This window comes from Mirounga angustirostris, unplaced genomic scaffold, assembly GCF_029215605.1.
Source record: "Mirounga angustirostris isolate CCGP_5_RB_7025 unplaced genomic scaffold, mMirAng1.0.hap1 SCAF_9, whole genome shotgun sequence".
NCBI lineage: Eukaryota > Metazoa > Chordata > Mammalia > Carnivora > Phocidae > Mirounga > Mirounga angustirostris.
This window is the reverse complement of record NW_026991717.1, coordinates 122,816,460-122,835,359: the sequence shown is the minus strand read 5'-3', so window position 1 is coordinate 122,835,359 and position 18,900 is coordinate 122,816,460. Positions and strand designations below refer to the sequence as shown.

The 18,900-nt window shown below is 34.9% G+C and overlaps 2 protein-coding genes across 15 annotated transcripts in view; one reads left to right on the top strand and one right to left on the bottom strand.

Moving 5' to 3' along the window:
* CEP128 (centrosomal protein 128) overlaps positions 1-18,900 on the top strand; it is a 393,611-nt gene that overhangs the window by 43,362 nt on the left and 331,349 nt on the right. For all 14 annotated transcript variants that reach the window (XM_064571430.1, XM_064571438.1, XM_064571431.1 and 11 more), the window contains one exon: positions 13,615-13,731. In XM_064571430.1, the coding sequence (XP_064427500.1) occupies positions 13,615-13,731 (117 nt within the window). The remainder of the gene's footprint in view (positions 1-13,614; positions 13,732-18,900) is intronic.
* LOC135361638 (large ribosomal subunit protein uL11-like) overlaps positions 1-18,900 on the bottom strand; it is a 110,095-nt gene that overhangs the window by 38,890 nt on the left and 52,305 nt on the right. The gene's annotated exons all lie outside the window — the stretch shown is intronic.

The window sequence follows — 18,900 nt, the reverse complement described above, 5'->3', positions numbered from 1 at the left end:
TTAGTAGATACTAATAAACCGGTTTCCAAAGTGGTTGCCTTAATTTGCACTACCACTGGCAATGCGGGAGAATTTATGTTGCTTTTCATCATTTCAAATACTTGGTATTATTAGACTTTCAATTATAGCCAGTATGTTAGGTGTTTATAGTGTCTCATCATGGTTGTAATTTGCATTTTCATCATTACTAGATGATGAACATTTTTCACATTTTGTCTTTTCTAGAGTTTCTCATCTTTTGGCCTGATATGGGCCTTATTTATCACATCATTGATATTTTTCCCCAATTTCCTACTGAATTGTCTGTTACGAATCTACTCCATTCTTTTTGTTTGTTTTTGTTTCCTTTTTTGTTTTGTTTTTTTGTTTTGAATTTAAATTCTGTTAATTAACATATAGTGTATTATTAGATTCAGAGGTAGAGTTCAGTGGTTCATCAGTCCTATATAATACCCAGTGCTCATTACATCATGTGCCCTCCTTAATGTCCATCACCAATTACCCCTTCCCTCCATCCCCCTCCCCTCTGGCAACCCTCAGTTTGTTCCTATGATAAGAGTCTCTTATGGTTTGTCTCCCTCTCTGATTTCATCTTGTTTTATTTTTTCTTCCCTTCCCCTATGATACTCTGTCTCATTTCTCAAATTCCACATATGATAATTGTCTTTCTCTGGTTGACTTATTTCACTTAGCATAGTACCCTCTCATTACATCCACATCATTACAAATGGCAAGATTTCATTTTTCGATGGCTGAGTAGTATTCCATTGTGTGTGTATATATACACACACACACACCACATCTTCTTTATTCATTCATCTGTCAGTGGACATCTGGGCACTTTCCACAGTTTGGCTGTTGTGGATATTGCTTCTTTAAACATTGGGGTGCAGGTGCCCCTTCGGATCACTACATTTGTATCTTTGGGATAAATACCCAGTAGTGTAATTGCTGGGTCATAGGGTAGCTCTATTTTCAACTTTTTGAGGAAGCTCCATACTGTTTTCCAGAGTGGCTGCACCAGCTTGCATTCCCACCAACAGTGTAGGAGGGTTCCCCTTTCTCCGCATCCCTGCCAACATCTGTCATTTCCTGACTTTAATTTTAGCCATTCTGACTGGTGTGAGGTGGTATCTCATTGTGGTTTTGATTTGTCTTTCCCTGATGCCAAGTAATGTTGAGCATTTTTTCATCTGTCTGTTGGCCACTTGTATGTCTTCTTTGGAGAAATACCTGTTCAGGAATTCTGCCCATTTTTGATTGGATTATCTGTTCTTTGGGTGTTGAGTTTGTTAAGTTCTTTATAGATTTTGGATATTAGCCCTTTCTCTGATATGTCATTTGCAAATATCTTCTCCCATTCTGTCGGTTGTCTTTTGGTTTTGTCAACTGTTTCTTTTGCTGTGCAAAAGCTTTTTATCTTGATGAAGTCCCAATAGTTCATTTTTGCCTTTGTTTCCCTTGCCTTTGGAAACGTGTCTAGCAAGAAGTTGCTGTGGCCGAGGTCAAAGAGGTTGCTGCCTGTGTTCTCCTCTAGGATTTTGATGGACTCCTGTCTCACATTTAGGTCTTTCACCCATTTTGAGTCTATTTTTGTGTATTGTATAAGAAAGTGGTTCAGGTTCATTATTCTGCATGTAGCCGTCCAATTTTCCCAACACCAGTTTTTGAAGAGACTGTCTTTTTTTTTTTTTTTTTTTCCATTGGATATTCTTTCCTGCTTTGTCGAAGTTTAGTTGACCATAGAGTTGAGGGTCCATTTCTGGGCTCTCTATTCTGTTCCATTGATCTATGTGTCTGTTTTGTGCCAATACCCTACTGTCTTGGTGATTATAGCTTTGTAATATAGCTTGAAGTCTGGAATTGTGATGCCACCAGCTTTGATTTTCTTTTTCAAAGTAGGAATCCTCTCCATTCTTGTTAGTGACTATTGGCTATTTTCTTTTTTGAGATGCCAGTTTGCTTCTTTTGCCCACTTTTTTTTTTTTTTAATTGGGTTGCTTGTCTTTTCATTACTGATTTGTGGGAGGTCTTTATTTTGTATATGAGCACTCTGTAAGTTATATGTATTGCAGTGTTGTCTCTAATTGTCTAGAGTTGTTTTGTCTCCTTCTTAAAACTCTTAATGGGGTCTTCTGTTGAAATTTAATCTAGTTCAGTTTTCTATCTCTTCTTTTGTGGTTAGTGCTTTTTTGACCTGTTTAAGAAATTGTTCCCTGTCCTCAGATCATGAAAATATTTTCTTATGTAATATTCTAAAAGCTTATTGTTTTACCTTTTACATTAAGATCTAATATCTACTTGGAATTTATGTTTAAGGTATGAAGTAGGGATCATACAGTTTAGATAAATATCTAATTGATTCAGTTTCATTTATTGGAAGAACCACCCCTTTGTTATTACTTTACAGTCCTGTCTTGGTTATAAGTCAAATGTTCATATATGCAGACATCTGTATCTGGACTTATTCAATCCTCTGGTTCATTTGTCTATTCCAGTGCCCATATCACATTGTCTTGATTACTGTTGTTTTATGATAAGTTGTGAGATGGTAGTGTAAATCCTTCCATTTTGTTCTTCAGGTTTATCCTGTGTATTCTTTACTCTGCATTTCTGCATAATACATTTTAGAATCAACATGTGAAATTATTAAAAACCTAGGATCTTTGTTAGATTACATTGTATGTATAGGCCAACATGGAGAGAATTGACATTTTTATAATGTTGAATTTTCCTATTCATGAACAGAGCAAATTCTTCCATTAATATTTTATAGTTTTTTTATCTAGAGATCTTATGTGTTATACATTAATTTTAAGATTTATTTTGGACTTTGATACTTTTATGCCATAGAGTATCACTTAACATTAAAAAAATTAACAATCTTTGTCTTTTTTAATTTTTAAATTTTTTTTGGCGGGGGGAGGGGCAGAGAACAAGGGGGAGAGAGAATCTTAAGCAGGCTCCACGCTAGGCATGGAGCCTGATCACAACCCTGAGATCATGACCTGAGCTGAAATCAAGAGTTGGATGCTTAACTGACTGAGCCACCCAGGTGTCCCATCTTCAGCTTTCATTTCTTTCCATGTCTCATTCCTTTTTGCATCCTGAGATTCCTCATCTGCCTTAAGAACATACTTTGAAATTTTCTTCAGAGTGAATCTGCATATGCCTGAATGGATCCCATTTAGAATTTCACTTGGAGTGGGTTCTTTGGTGACAGATCCTCTCTTTATTTGTCTGAAAATGTCTTTATTTCACTTTCTTTGTTGGAAGAGATTTTCACTGGATATAAAATTCTAGATAGTCCTTTTTTTTTCCCCCTAGTCTGTATTTTGAAGATATTTCATCATTTTCTTAGTTCCATTGTTTCTGTTGAGAAGTTGGCTGTTAGTCTTGTTGGTGCTTTTTGTATGGTAATATATATTTTTCTCTAATTTGCTTTTGAGTTTTTCCCTCTTACTCTGGTTTTCTTCAGTTTTACTATGATGAGCTTAGTTGTGTTCTTTTGATTTGTGCCTATTCCCTTTGTCTCTTATGTTCATTTTTATAAGTATTAATTCATTGTTTTTTATTCCTTATTTTGACTATTTTCTTTTGACCTTTTATTTAATTACCTGTTCTTTCTTCAACTGAATCAACTCTATTAACCCACCCACTGATTTTTGTATTCTCAGTTATCACATATTTCACTTTAGAATTTGGATTTCATTGTTTTTAACTTTGTAGTTCTTTGCCCAAATCCTCAGTCTGTGTATCTGTGTGTCATAACTTCATTGTCTAGATCTTATAAAGGTCTGTTTCTATTTCTGTTATCTCTTATTTTTCTTGGATTTTGATCACATTGTTTTTGCCTACTGTTTATTTTTGATTATCTGGTTACTTTTGTTTGACAGAAAATATATTGCATTCTTATTTGATAAGGATAAGTAATTTGATAATATGTATTAGAATATATATTTACTTTTTATTATAGATTAAGGGCCATAGCAATCATGGATTACCTTATTATTTTTGTTGAGCTATTTCAATGTTAAAACTTCAATGCTGGGTTTCAACTATTTCTAGTTCACCTTATTGCTAGTGGATGACTCTTCAGGAATCTAGCCCAAAGGCTGGGGGTGGGGTTGGGGAAGTTTAACTAGGCACCCCCTTCCTTGGAAAGGCTCTCAACTCTGGTTTTTCCCTCTGTAGCCCCACACGTCTGTTAAAAATTCTGTTTAGCTTCTCAGTATCACAATTGCTTTTTCAGAAGTGGGCTGATATTTCAGGGAGAAAAGATGGACTAACATCTCTAATTTATTTCTTCTCTTTCATCTTGGTCTCCTACATCTTTCCAGGGCTTTAAAACTGCTTTTTGTTTAAAATTTCTAGTTTTTTGAATTATTTTTAGTGGAAGGTTTGGTCTGACTTATCTAGAATGTCATTTTTCAAAATGGAACTCCCTGAATGTTTTCATATATATATGGTTCTATTACTATATTTGATATTTCTAATGCTATTTCTAACAGGGTTTTGCTATTTTATATCCACTGTATGAGGTTCCTTTAACTTGGTACATAGCTATACAACTTGTGAGCATGCTTTTAACAAAGGCTTTGCTCCAAACTCAGATATGCTCAATGTTCTGCTGAGATTTTTGTAGTTTTGAGTAAGCTGTGGACAGTTGTACTGTCATGCTGTTTCTTGATGATGTTAGTTGGGATAGTTTGAGTTTGGAGTTTGAAAATACTAATTTGCATAGTGTGCTTTGCATTTGTTAATGTTTTACCTTTCACTGCTTACAAAGAACCCTTAATGAGTTATTTCATTTTTATTTCTTTTATATAGCAAATAAAACTGGTATGTACCATCTACAGTCAAGAGTGTTAATGGGGGTCTGAAACATAATTACTGAACTTAAAGTTAGCAGCTGAATTCAAAGAAAGTCCAACTTCTTTTATCCTTATTACCATGTATCAAGAATTATTCCACATCAGATAGAGCTGTGATTGCACAACTGGATGTTACACCTCACTAGTGCTCAGCTCATTGGTATAATTGGTGTATACAATTCACCAGTTTACCTAGCTGTCCAGTGTGCCCAGCTCCTCAGGATGTATCCTTTTATATTGTCTAAACCTGGAAAATTATACATGCTTAATTGTGCTCTTGGTTGAGTTGTTCAACTGCTAGTTTCTCCCATCAGGTTGTGTTGCTATGGTTTGTTTTGTGTTTTCTGTAACTTGCTTTCAAAGTAGGGGTGTCTCCTAATTGAGGGCATCTCATACCTCATGTGTGTGTATGTAATCCTGATTAAGAAACAATTGTCTAATGCAAAACTTAAATATTTTTGAATTTTAGAAGGTCTTCTGAAGGCCACATGATATTTGCTTCCAATTTATACAAGGCTTAATATAGGTTTTCTGACTCACTTATTCCAGTTGAAGTCAACATTTACATTTTATAACTGACATATTGTGTTGTATTTGTGAATTCATGATAGCATGCTGTCAGAGAATATGCAGTTTTGTTATTTGAACATTAAAGTTCTCAGAGGCTGCAGCTGTTTCCCCCCTCCAGATTTAAGTTTGAAATAAAATTACCAAAGTGATGCACGTTCACTGTGGAAAACTTAAAAAATGTTGTACAAATATATAAAGAAAAATGAACGACTGCCACTGTCTCTCACCAATTTTGGTTTCTGTTGGTACCCACTGTTATTCACATTTATTGTGCAATATTCTGAGGCTACAGTTGTTTATCATGCATTTTCTCAGTAACTAAAATATATCTTGAAAGTTTATAGGACACAGTTTTCTTTGAGAGGCAAGAAGTGTTGGTTTCTATCAGACATGCCAAGATTTGATTTGTTAATCCTTTGTGATTCATAGACTTTTGTTTGTTTGGTTTCTTTTATACTTCCCATTAGAAGGGCATAGTTATTATTTATAACATGTTCTGGAAAATATTTTCTGTTAAGACTTAATTTTGGTAATAAACAGTCAATATTGCATGGGCCTCATACCACAGGGGAAATTTCAGTTCATTAGCTGTCTAGATTCTACCCATCTGAGTGTGATATGAGTACTTACTAAGTTTGATTATTCATGAAGGAAAAGTCATTTTTATTTTAGTTTTTTATAAGCGGGTCACTGTAAGCATGGATCCAGCTGTTTCTGGAAGAGTTGGTCATTAATTGAACTCTGAGACTTCTGTCAACACTGCATTTAGGATAACATGGTTATTGCATAGGTTACAGCAACAGAATATACAACATATTTACTGAAACAGATTTTAAACCAGCAGATATTGTTCAAGGTATGAGGAATCAACATATTCAACAACATAATCAGCAAACCATAATACAATCCCAGAAACAGAATGCTTTCGCCTTATTTTGCCTTCTTTCATTAAATGCTAACATTAAAAGCTATTTTAATTTGCATTTTGCTATTTTGCTATTTTTATAACTATAGAGATTTAGGACTTTTTCCTATCTTAGTAGTAAATGTAATTGAATCAAATCAATTAACTAACATGGTTAATATTTTTCCTTTAGGTCTCAGAAATGGAAAAAAAAAGTGAGGAGGCATTAATAATTGTAGTCTTTAATTCTTATTGGGAATTATCTTATTCAAAAGTTATCAATATATGCTGTGTCATTAGGTATAGAGTCCATGCCCTTCCATTTAGAACTATTTTTACTTGCTCTTTCTTTGGTCTTCCTCATGTCAGGAAATGGCATCACAGCCATCCAGTGGTCATCTAGTATTCACTGTAGATCTTTTCTTCATACCACAGTCCCAACCCATTATAAAAATCTTGTCCTTTTTATTACTGAAGTCCTGCTCAGTTCCTTCTACTTCTGTCTAATACTTCTGTCCAGGCCACTGTCATTTATGCTGACTGTGGTGGCCTGCATTGAACTTGTTCTCTTTCTCTTTACACTTTCCCCATCTGTGCTTCTCACAGTAGCCAAGTGATATTTATTTATTTATCTATTCATTCATTTTAAAATTCCAGTAGAGTTAAAATGCAGTGTTATATTAGTTTCAGGTGTATAATACAGTGATTCAACAATTCTGTACATTACTCAGTGCTCATCATGTTAAGTTTACTCTTCATCTCCTTTACCTATTTCACCCATCCCGCCACCCACCTCCCCTCTGGCAACCATCAGTTTGTTCTCTATAGTCAAGAGTTTCTGTTTTGGTTTGTCCTTTTTTTTAAATTTTTTTTTAATTCTTAAATTCCACATATGAGTGAAATAATATGGTATTTGTCTTTCTCTGACTTATTTCACTTAGCATTTTGTCTTCTTGATCCATCTATATTGTTGCAAATGGCAAGATTTCATTCTTTTTTATGGATGAATAATATTTCATTGTGTATTTATACCACATTTTCTTTATCCATTCATCTATCGATAGACACTGGGTTGCTTGCATAATTTGGTAATTTGACTATTGTAAATAATGTTGCAATAAACATAGGGTGCATATATCTTTTTGAATTAGTGTTTTTATATTTGACTTGACTAAAATAGAGGAAGTATATTGTGATTTACCCATGTTCTGATGGTTGTATAAGGCAGTAGTTGTACTTGCTTAGTGTTTTGTAGTTCATTAAGTGCTTCTATCAGTTGAGTTTCAGTCATAAATAACAGAAAGCCTCAAATAACAGTGACTTACAAAAGACAAAAGTTATTTCTCTCTTATGGGAAAATCTTAAGTAGAAAGTTCAGGGTTCTGTGTGGTGCTCCCTACAATGTGTAAGGGATTCTGGCTCTTTCTGTCATGTTTTTGTTGTTGTTTTTTCCTGTTATGGCCTCAAATTCATGATCTAAGATGGCAGAATGTGTGTACATTAGTTATCTATGGCTGTGTAACAATTATCCCTGAACTTACTGGGTTAAAACATTTATTATTTGATAGTTTCTCTGGGTTAGCAACCTAAGTGTGGCTTAGCTGGGTCCTTTGGCTTAGGATCTCTCACAGGTTATAGTCATCTCAAGGCTTGACTAGTTGATCTGCTTCCTAGCTCCTTCAGTTCCTTGTAGGTTATTGGATTGAAGTGTCCGTTCATCATGATCTGTTGGTCAGAGACTTCTTTGATTTACTTGACATGTGGCCTCTCCATAGAGCATTTACAACATGGCAGCTTGCTTCATCAGAGCAAGCAAGAGAGAGGGCTAGCAAGAGAGAATGTGCTGCCAAGAATGGAAATCACTGTTTTTTGTAACCTAATTATGGAAGTGGTATCTCATAACTTTTGCCATATTGTATTCATTAGAAGGAAGTCACTAGGACCAGCCCACACTCAAGGGGAAGAAATTATGCAGGTAGATGAATACCAGGAAGCAGAAACCATTGAAACCATGTCAGAAGCTACCTAACACAAATATTAATTTTAAAAAAGAATCCTCCCAATAGGGTAACTCGACATCATCACATGTACTAGCTATGGTGGTGAAGTAGCTAATGGCTAAATAATTTTGGATTTTTTTTTTTTTTTTTTTTTACTAGAAGTTTGTACCCTTTAATCCCCCTCCCCTGTTTCATCCCCCCCTCCCCCCTGGCAACCACCAGATTGTTCTCTGTATCACTGAGTCTGTTTTGTTTTGTATTTTTTTAGATTCCATGTATAAGTGAAATCACAGTATTTATCTTTCTCCGTCTGACTTATTTCACTTAGCATAATACCCTTTAGAATTGTCCATGTTTTCACAAATGGCAAGATTCCATTCTTTTTTGTGTATGTATACATCTTTATCCCTTCATCGATTGATGGACATAGGTTGCTTCCATATCTTGGCATTATAAATAACACTACAATGGACATAGGAGTGTATATATCGTTTTGAATTAGTGGTTTCATTTTCTTTGGATAAATACCTAGAAGTGGAATTGTTGTAACGTATGGTAGTTCTATATTTAATTTTTTGAGGAACCTTCATACTCTTTTCCAGAGTGGTTGAACCATTTTGCATTCCCACCAACAGGGCACAAGGGTTCCTTTTCTCCATATGCTTGCCAACACTTGTTATTTCATGTCTTTTTGAGCACACCTATTCTAATGGGTGTGAGGTGATATCTCTTTGTGGTTTTGGTTTGTGTTTCCCTGAGGATTAGTGATATTGAGTATCATTTCATGTGTCTGTTGGCCATTTTATGTCTTCTTTGGAGAAATGTCTATTTAGTCCCTTTGCCCATTTTTAAATTGGATTTTTTGGTATTGAATTAGGTGAGTTCTTTATACATTTTTGATATTAACCCCTTATTTGTTATATCTTTTGCAGATTATCTTCTCCCATTCAGTAGGTTGCCTTTTTATTTTGTTGATGGTTCCCTTTGCTCTGCAAGAGTTTTTTAAAGATTTTTATTTATTTATTTAACAGAGATAGCACAAGTAGGCAGAGCGGCAGACAGAGGGAGAAGCAGCCTCCCCGCCGAGCAGGGAGCCCGATGCGGGGCTCAATCCCAGGACCCTGGGACCATGACCCGAGCCGAAGGCAGCTGCCCAACTGACTGAGCCACCCAGGCGCCCCTGCAAAAGCTTTTTAGTTTGGTCTAGTTACATTTATTTATTTTTACTTTTGTTGCCCTTGCCTGAGGAGACTGATACAAAAAATATATATTGCACAGACTAATTTCCAAGAGCTTACTGCCCATGTTTTCTTCTAGTTTCATGGTTTCCAGTCTTCCATTTAAGTCTTTCATCCATTTTGAGTTTACTTTTGTATATGGTGTAAGAAAATGGTCCAAAAAAAAAAAAGTGTTTCAGTTTAATTCTTTTGTGTATAGTTGCCCAGTTTTCCCAATACCATTTATTGAAGAAACTGTCTTAATAATTTTGGGCTTTTATTTCAGTATTTGGATTTCTGTATTTGGATTTTGCTAAAAAGCACAGCCTTCCTTCCTGAAATACAGAAGTCATTCAACTCATTGAATTTAATGAGAGAAATTCTAACTGCTCATTCAGTATCAGTCTTCAGTAGCAAGCTCTTTGAAGGCAGGGTATGGATACAACAGTGTATTGCTATATTCCTACCTACTACAACAACTGGAACAAATGAGTGTCCATGTTTATTGAATGAATGCATGAAAATGGACCTGAGGCTTTTAAAATATTGCTGGAGGGCGCCTGGGTGGCTCAGTTGGTTAAGCGACTGCCTTCGGCTCAGGTCATGATCCTGGAGTCCCGGGATCGAGTCCCGCATCGGGCTCCCTGCTCGGCAGGGAGCCTGCTTCTGCCTCTGACCCTCCCCTCTCTCATGTGCTCTCTCTCTCTCATTCTCTCTGTCTCAAATAAATAAATAAATAAAAATCTTTAAAAAAAAATATTGCTGGAAAGTATTAGGCTTATTTTTCTCACTGATTAGTTGTGTGACCCCTGGTTAGTAACTTCATCTCCTCAGTCTTCTTTTAGAGTAAAAGATTTGGATAAAAATCCAAAATACTTCCAAGTTTTATTTTATTTCATGTTTTATTTTTTTGTAAGTGATTCATACCTTTTGGTTCAACAGTTCCACTTAAAGATTGTATCTTGAATTTACAAAAATTACATAGGAATATTTGTCATAGCATACAGTAAAAATAAATAATTGTTATCCCATTATCAGTAGGGAATTATTTTAATCAATTATGGAGAACTATGCATTTGTTAAGAAAAAGGATATAGATTTATTTGTTGTCATGGAAAGTTGCCCATGATAAGTCAACTGCAAAAAATTTATTTCATTTTTATATGAAGAAGTGAAATGGATATGTGTTTGACTCGTCATGCACATATGCATAGAAAAATTTCTGAAAGTATACAACAATATACTTATCAGTGTTTTTCTCTTCATGGATGGTATTAGCAGATTATATTTATTTCTTTTTATTCTTTTTTATTTTTAATTGTGGTAAAATATAAAATTTACCATCATATCACTTTTTAAAGATTTTATTGATTTATTTGAGAGAGAGAGAGAGAGAGAGAGAGAGACAGAGCGCGGAGTCGGGGAGGGGCCAAGGGAGAAGGAGAAGCAGACTCCCCACTGAGCAGGGAGCCAGACCCCAGGGCTTGATCCCAGGACTCTGGGATTGTGACCTGAATTGAAAGCAGATGCTTAACTGACTGAGCCACCCAGGTAATCCTCACTTTTTTTTTTTTTAAAGATTTATTTTATTTTTAAGCTTTAGTTTAAGAGAGAGAGGGGAGGGAGTGCACATGGGTTGGGGGGGGAATGAGAGAGAAGGAGAGTGAGTCTTAAGTATACTCCGCACTGAGCACAAGGCCCAACGTGGGGCGCGATCTCACGACCCATGAGATCAGGACCTGAGCCAAGACAAGAGTCTGATGCTTAACTGACTGCACCACCCAGGGACCCTATCATTGTATCACTTTTAAATGTTTAGTAGTGTTCTGCACATTCACCATTTTAGAACTCTTTTTATCTTGCAAAACTGGAACTGTACCCATTAAGCAACAACTCTCCACGCTACCCCTTTTCCAGTCCCTGGACATCACCTTTCAATTTTCTGTCTCTATGAATTTGACTACTCCAGGTACCTCATATAAGTGGAATGATACAGTATTTGTCTATTTGTGATTGGCTTATTTTACTTAGCATAATGTCTCCAAAGTTTATCCATGTTGTAGCATGGGTAAGAAGTTTCTTCCTTTTTAAGACTGGATAATACTCCATTGTATTTGTAACCACATTTGGTTGATCCATTTATCTGTCTATGGACACTTGGGTTGCTTCCATCTCTTGGCTATTGTGAATAATGCTGCTATAAACATGGGTCTACAAATATCTCTTTAAAACCCTCTTTCAATTCTTTTGGGTATATACCTAGAAATGGAATTGCTGGTAACTCTTTTTAATTTTTTTAAGGAGCCAACATATTGTTTTCCATAGGATCTGTACAATTTTATACTCCCACTGACAGTGTACCAGGGTTCCACTTTCTCTCCAACACTTGTTATTTTCTGGTTTTTTGGTTTTGTTTGTTTTTGATAGTAGCCACCCTAATGAGTTTGAGATGATTCTGTATTATTTTTTTTTCTGATGAATTTTGCTATTAATTACTTTTTACACTAAGAGTGAACTACAAAGGTATTTCCATTTTGTAAAAATTGCATGAATTAACAACCTTTTATTTTTTAGTATTTATCCAGTATTGTTTTCTATTACAGCAGGTACTACGTTTATGTCAGATGCAGTAGTAAATTATTATTATTATTATTTTTAAAGATTTTATTTATTTGAGAGAGAGAATGAGATAGAGCATGAGAAGGGGGAGGGTCAGAGGGAGAAGCAGACTCCCCGCTGAGCAGGGAGCCCTATGCGGGACTCGATCCCAGGACTCCAGGATCATGACCTGAGCCGAAGGCAGTCGCTTAACCAACTGAGCCACCCAGGCGCCCACAGTAGTAAATTATTTATTGGGATATTAGGGTTGATTACTACGATAAATTAGAAGCTTGATGCTGAAGGGTGGTTTGAATTTTTAGTAAAGCACTGTGAGTATCATAGTAAATATCTTAAAATTGTTTTTAAGCAGTAAAAAGTGGAAAACCAAGAATTTTTATTCTTAGTAAATATTAACTGCTAATTTTTTTGATAGAATATTTTTGCTCAGCTTTTATTGACTAAACTTATGTTTACCAGTGTCATTTTAAAAAACAATTTAATCTATAATTTATCATAAAATTAATCTGCTTTATGTGCACAACTCAATGATTTTTAGTAAATGTACTGAGTTGTGCAGCCATCATCATAATCCAGTTTAGAACATTTCTATCGCCCCAGTAAGATTCCTTGTTACCAGAACCCTTCTGGCTATATAGAATTGTTAACAAAAGATTTCTTATAACAGGCTATATTTATTGCTGCTCTTAAATGAATCCAAATGTCTTTTATCCCCCATAGCCTCCTGCATGAAATATATACATCATCAAATAGGTAAATTTTATTTAGGGGACTATATGATTATACACATGAAATGTATTTAAATTTGTACAACTTTTAGGAAGGAAAATCTTGCATCAGAGAAAAAAAATTCTTTCGTGTTTATTTTAGAGAGTCCCAATTAAACATTTTTCTGTTTGACTTTAGTTTTTGATCTTTTACAGCTGGTTTATTTTCAGTAGATCACAGTAGAAAAGATTGACAAGCTAATGAAAAACCTTTTAATTATTTGCTGCTCATAGACATCAAAACCTTTCTAGGCAAGTCATGTTTATAGATAATTAAAATGAAAAAGAACTAAATAGAACAGTTTATCATTAATAGAGTAATAAATGCAGTCATTGGCAAACTTGGTATTTTCCTTCTACTTCACCAGAGGGCACTCTTTTCTAGTCTATTTTAACTCTGATCTATTGAATTATTATACTTTGAAAGATTTAAGTCCTTTATTGGGATCCAGGTTTTGATTATTTAAAGACTAATGATTGTTTTCTTTTGTAACTTTCAGTCCTTTTTTTGCAATCTGTTGTATAATAGTATTAAAAAGGATACTATAAACAAGCCATTCTTAAATGCTGAAGGTGGTAGTGTATCTGGCATAAAATATCTCTTCAATATGTTCTCTTTTTGCCTAACAGCTCTGTAATGTCACCATTTCTGTCCATGTTAAGGTTTCAGATCGGGTGGAACGACGGCTTCAGGAAATAGAAAGAGAGATGCGCACAGAAAGAGAGCTGGTGGAGAAACGTCAGGATCAGCTGGGACTTATTTCTTTACAGCTACAGGAGGTTTGTGAAAAATACCTTCCAGAATGTAAATCTTGAGTTCGGATAGTTCAGATAGTTATTTAGCCATTGTTAAAATGGTTAGAGTTCCTTGGTTGTTGCATATATATTTCAGTCCGTCTGAGAAGTATAGCGTATAGGTTATCTAGTTCAGTGTGTGAAGACAGCCCTACCTGGATCAAACCCAAAGTCTACTGCTTGCTGGCTGTGTGACCTTGGGCAAGTTCCTTTGCTTTTCTAGGCCCATTTCCTCTGTGAAAAACAGAAATAGTATTTACCTAATCATGTTAGTGTGAGGATAAATGAGTTAATGCTTATAAACCACTAAATACAGTATCTGGCATGTGCTCAAAAATGTTAACTGAAAGTGTGATTACTCTGATCAATTTTCCTTGGCATGAACTAGACCAGAGGTCAACAAACTATGGCCACTGGGCCAAATGTGGCCCATTGCCTATTTTTGTAAATAAAGTTTTATTGGAACATAGCCATTCCATTCATTTACTGTTTGTGGGTGGTTTTTTGAAACTGGCAGCATTGAGAAGTTGTAAAAGAGACCGTATGACCCACAAAGCCTGTCTGGCTCTTTTAGAGAAAGTTTGCCAACCCCTGGACTAGACTATGGTCATACCATTCCAAAATTGAGATCACTTACCTTTTAGGTACCTTTTTTATTTTGAAATTTCAGACTCAGGAGGAAGTTGAAAAATTAGAATAAAGGATTTCTGTATGCCTTTTACCTAGATTCCTCCAATATTCACATTTTATATCTATATAATAATAATAATAATAATAATAATAATAATGTATAACAGTTATTATATATTACATATATATAATTTTTTTTGAGCTAGTTGCAGACGTGATATAAATACTTTTACACCTAAATAATATGGTGTGTATGTTCTCTTCCATAATCACAGGAAATTAACATTGGATCAGTACTATGATATAATCTATAGTTTTTATTCACATTTTGTCACTAACATCCTTTTCTGGTCCAGGATATAATACAGGGTCACATATTGCATTTGACCATCACGTCTCTTTAGTCTCCTTTGATCTGGAACAGTTTTTCAGCAGAATACTGGCCAGTTATTTTGTAGAAATCTTGCATTTTGGTTTGTTGATGTTGTCTCATGACTAAATTTACATTATAGACTTTTGGCAGGAAACCCAGAGAATTGGTGTTGCATTCTTCCCCAGATATCTTATTAGGAGGACTATCTTATTAGGAGCCATTTGTCCCATTACTGGTGAAAACTGAACATTTGGTTAGGGTGTTGTCTGCCAGGTTTCTCCACTGTAAATTTTACTATTATGCTTTTTTAAATATTTATTTTATGTGGAGATTCTTTGAAACTTGAAAATAGCTTATTATTGTATTTTCATCCACAGATTTTAGCATGCATTAATATTCTTTCATGAAACAATTATTACTATAGGTGATGCTAAATCGTGATTTTTTTTTTTACACATTCCATCACTTCTGCATTTATTAATTAGATTCCTACTGTGAGGAAAGACTTTGCTTTTTCCTTTAATTAATTAATGTTGGTGTAGATTTGTGAATTTCATTGTGTTACATTAGTTATATTTTATTACTATCATTATAGAAAATTAATTTGTTGAATTTCCCTTTAAATGTCTTAGATTTATACGTAAAGTATAAAAATTAAAAAGATTTTAAAAAGGATTTCTTTTTCTTTTACAAAATGATTTTCTCTAAAAGTGGTGCTCTAAAAATGCACTTATGTGTGCTTGAAGATCATTGACCCTTATAAATTGATGGATTAAAATTTTTTTTTCATTATTAGACACTGCCAATTGAAAATTAGAAAAAATGGCAACCCTGAAATTATAATGTAAGCAATAGAAAATCTACTTTTGTTTTCTAAAATTCCATTTTCCTCCATTTCACAAAAGGAGGCATACCCTTGTTAGTTGGTAATTACTTTGAAGGGGATACTTTGTTGAATAATTAGATATAGCATGTGGGTAGCCTTTTTTTTTTCTTTAAACCTTGATTTTTATACATTTGTTCTCAAAGCAAATTGCATCTGGTGAGCATAAGAATAGACAATTGTTCTTTTTTGCAAGAGAAAATTAGAGAAATTTTCCGTACTTATTTTCTTCTTTGCAGAATGCACAAAATTACAAAGAGGGAGAGGAAGATTGCTTCCCACCCCTATTATTGAGAAACCAGAGCCTGAATATTTGCATTGTAATTGTCAATTTGACTAAAAGCTTGAGCTGTGATTTGGAATTCCATCTCTGACAATACAGTAGAGGATCACTATTGATAAGAAATGTTTAATTTCATATTTTGTCACTTTAATATAAGTGGTGACCTATACGCTTTTAAAAGGTGGTTTTTGGATTAAACAGTGCAGTGGAAGCTGGAAAGGATTAATTTAGGCTGTTATGTTTTCCTACTCCTAAGTTAAGTGGCTTAGGCTGTTCTGGAAAGGTCATGTTTAAGGAGAGGAAACACTTTGCTTTCTTTTCAATATTAAAAAATACTTTTGCAAAGACCTATACTGTATGATGATAGTAATTGATATATTTTGTTTCTGGCTATGGTGAGGAAAATGAATCTATAGGTGAGTAAGGAGATCTGGACTTTCAGCCACTGTGCTCCTCTGCCTCCCTAAAATGTATAATTCAATGTTAGTGAAAATTACGACATTTAAAAATTGTTAAGAGATTAGGAGTATTCATTAAAAATTCCAATGTCAGATTTCTAGGTATAATGTCATGGGGAGGCAATATGTACTTTTGACTAAAACCTGCTTTTTTTTAGTGATCTAATGAGGTCCTTAGGTCCTTGGAGCTTTATCTGTTCCCATTTAATGAAAAACACAGTATTAATGATTGGAAATTGGTTGAAGAACAGCCACTCTCCTCTTCTTGTTTAGAGGTCTTAAGGAATTGTTCACTCTTTAATGTGTTTGTGTTTTTTCCCCCCTCTTGGTCTAAGCAGGAGGGCTGTAGATGCTCTGGAATCTGCTTCCTTTATTGAGTCTCAACTATTCATGTGCTACTGATAAATGCTGGATGCATATTTGTATATGCCTTTCAGAACATTGCATAGCATATTAAAGTGCTAGTTCTCCCACTTACCCCCACAAAAAAATATTCCATGCTTGCCAGTGATCTAGGGTGAATCAGGTGCCTCAAGGTTTAAAAGAACTTCATGGAGAAGTCTATGGGGAAGGTGAAGAATGGAATCTTAATTGAAGATGGTGAAGATTAGTGGGTAATTGTTAAGTGTAAGATGGGAGCTCAGCTCAATGGTTTTCAGTCTGTACATCTATGAGAAACCAGATTATGTGAGCCTCATCAATAATGTTAAAGCCTATACAGAAAAGTTAAAGTGATTGATAGATGTTTTTTCCTATATTTTTCTTCCATCTTTTGGCATCTGTACCAATTGCGAAAAACCTAATGAAGAAATAGCTATTTGTTCCTTCCCAGAAATGTCACTGTGGCTCCAGAGATGCTGAGTAATATGGATACTTCACCTAAGAAAAGCCTTGGGTACAGTTTATAAATGTATTTAGTTTGGACTCATTAAGGGAGAAGCTTCTAAGGAAGCCAAGAATGTTTTCCTAATGTCCTCTTAATAGCTTTAGCATCTCCCTTGAAATTTCTGTGTCAATTCAGAGGAGAATCTAGTCAGGCAAATGTTCTAAGGTGGCCTCATTAACCCCTTCCTGTTAAGACTCTCCTACTTGGTTTGGATTGACAAGGAGACCTTTCTGAGGCTGGTACATTTTTGGACTTCACTTACTTTTCCAAGGCTGAATTGTATAACTTTTGCTTGGCACTTTACCCTCCTGTTTCCATAGTCAGTGCCCCGACATTGTCACATATTTATTTCATAGTACGACATTTTCACATATTTATTTCATAGTACAAGCATCCTCTTCCCCACTGATGTTACTTGATGCCTTTTATATAAATGCCCATTAAATCACTCTGACATTGACCAGCCCAACAGCTTCCCTGGGCTTTGAGAAAGACCAGTAGAATATACAAGTCAATGGGAGTTTAAAATACAAGCTCCATGGAAAGCATGAGGAAGGCCCAGAAGATGCACCTTATTTTCCCAATCCTTGGGACATGAGCTCTAGAATGCGGTTCTTTTCAGGCCCAGGTGACCAGGTGGGATGTAGTAAGCACCGAGTAACACAGTAAGGGTGACAGGCAGGACCCTCAGACTACCAACAGCCTGAAAGCAGAGTATCACAACAGGACAATTACACATATACTATTTTGTAGGAAAATGTGTGTAGCTGGGGAAAATCCTAGAACTCCTGCTCTAGTGTTTATTCTTCATGGGGTGGAGCTATATGTGTAGGGTAAGTCTGAGCCTTATTTTAAGTCCTGGTTTTTATTTTTTTAATAAACCCTAATCCCATTGACTATTTTTCTCCTTTTGCAGCGATGGCTTTTTTTCTCCTCACTATTCTGTTTCTAGTGATCTATTTTACATGAGGTTTTTGTGCCAGGTTATTACTAATTACTATTTCCTGATATTTAATTGTACTCATTTTGAGCATTTTGCATTTTTAACGTTTGACATAGTATGCACTTAATAAATATTTGTCAAATGCATTAAGTAGTGACCATATTCATACACTGTTTTGATCCACTGTTTTAGTTTATTTCTCACATAATTCTTTTAACATTTTTATTATTTAGTATGAAAAGTATTTAATCATATATAATTTAAATAAATGTATAACTAAATAATGTGATCATATCATAAATGTTCATTCATTCTCTTTTTAATTCAGCTTTTGTTTATTTGCTTGGCCCATTTTTTCCCCCGCTTATGTATTCTCTGATCATCAACCATTAACCCCACTCTCTAAGAAAAAGGAGCCAGTGTGAACAGCCTGGGAGAGATCCCTTTATATTTTCCTTAATTATTACTCTTAATTATCCTAGACAGATGTATATGGACCATATATACCTTTGCATATATAGGACTTTTTTGGTATGTTTCATTTTAATAAAATGGGATCATATTTTATACACACACACATACACACACACATTTCTGCTTTTTGGTTTTTCCTCTCACCAGTACTTTCTGGAAATTCCTTGAACTAGCTGATATGGTTCAAACTTAATCTTTTATTCCCATGGATGGATTTTTATTAT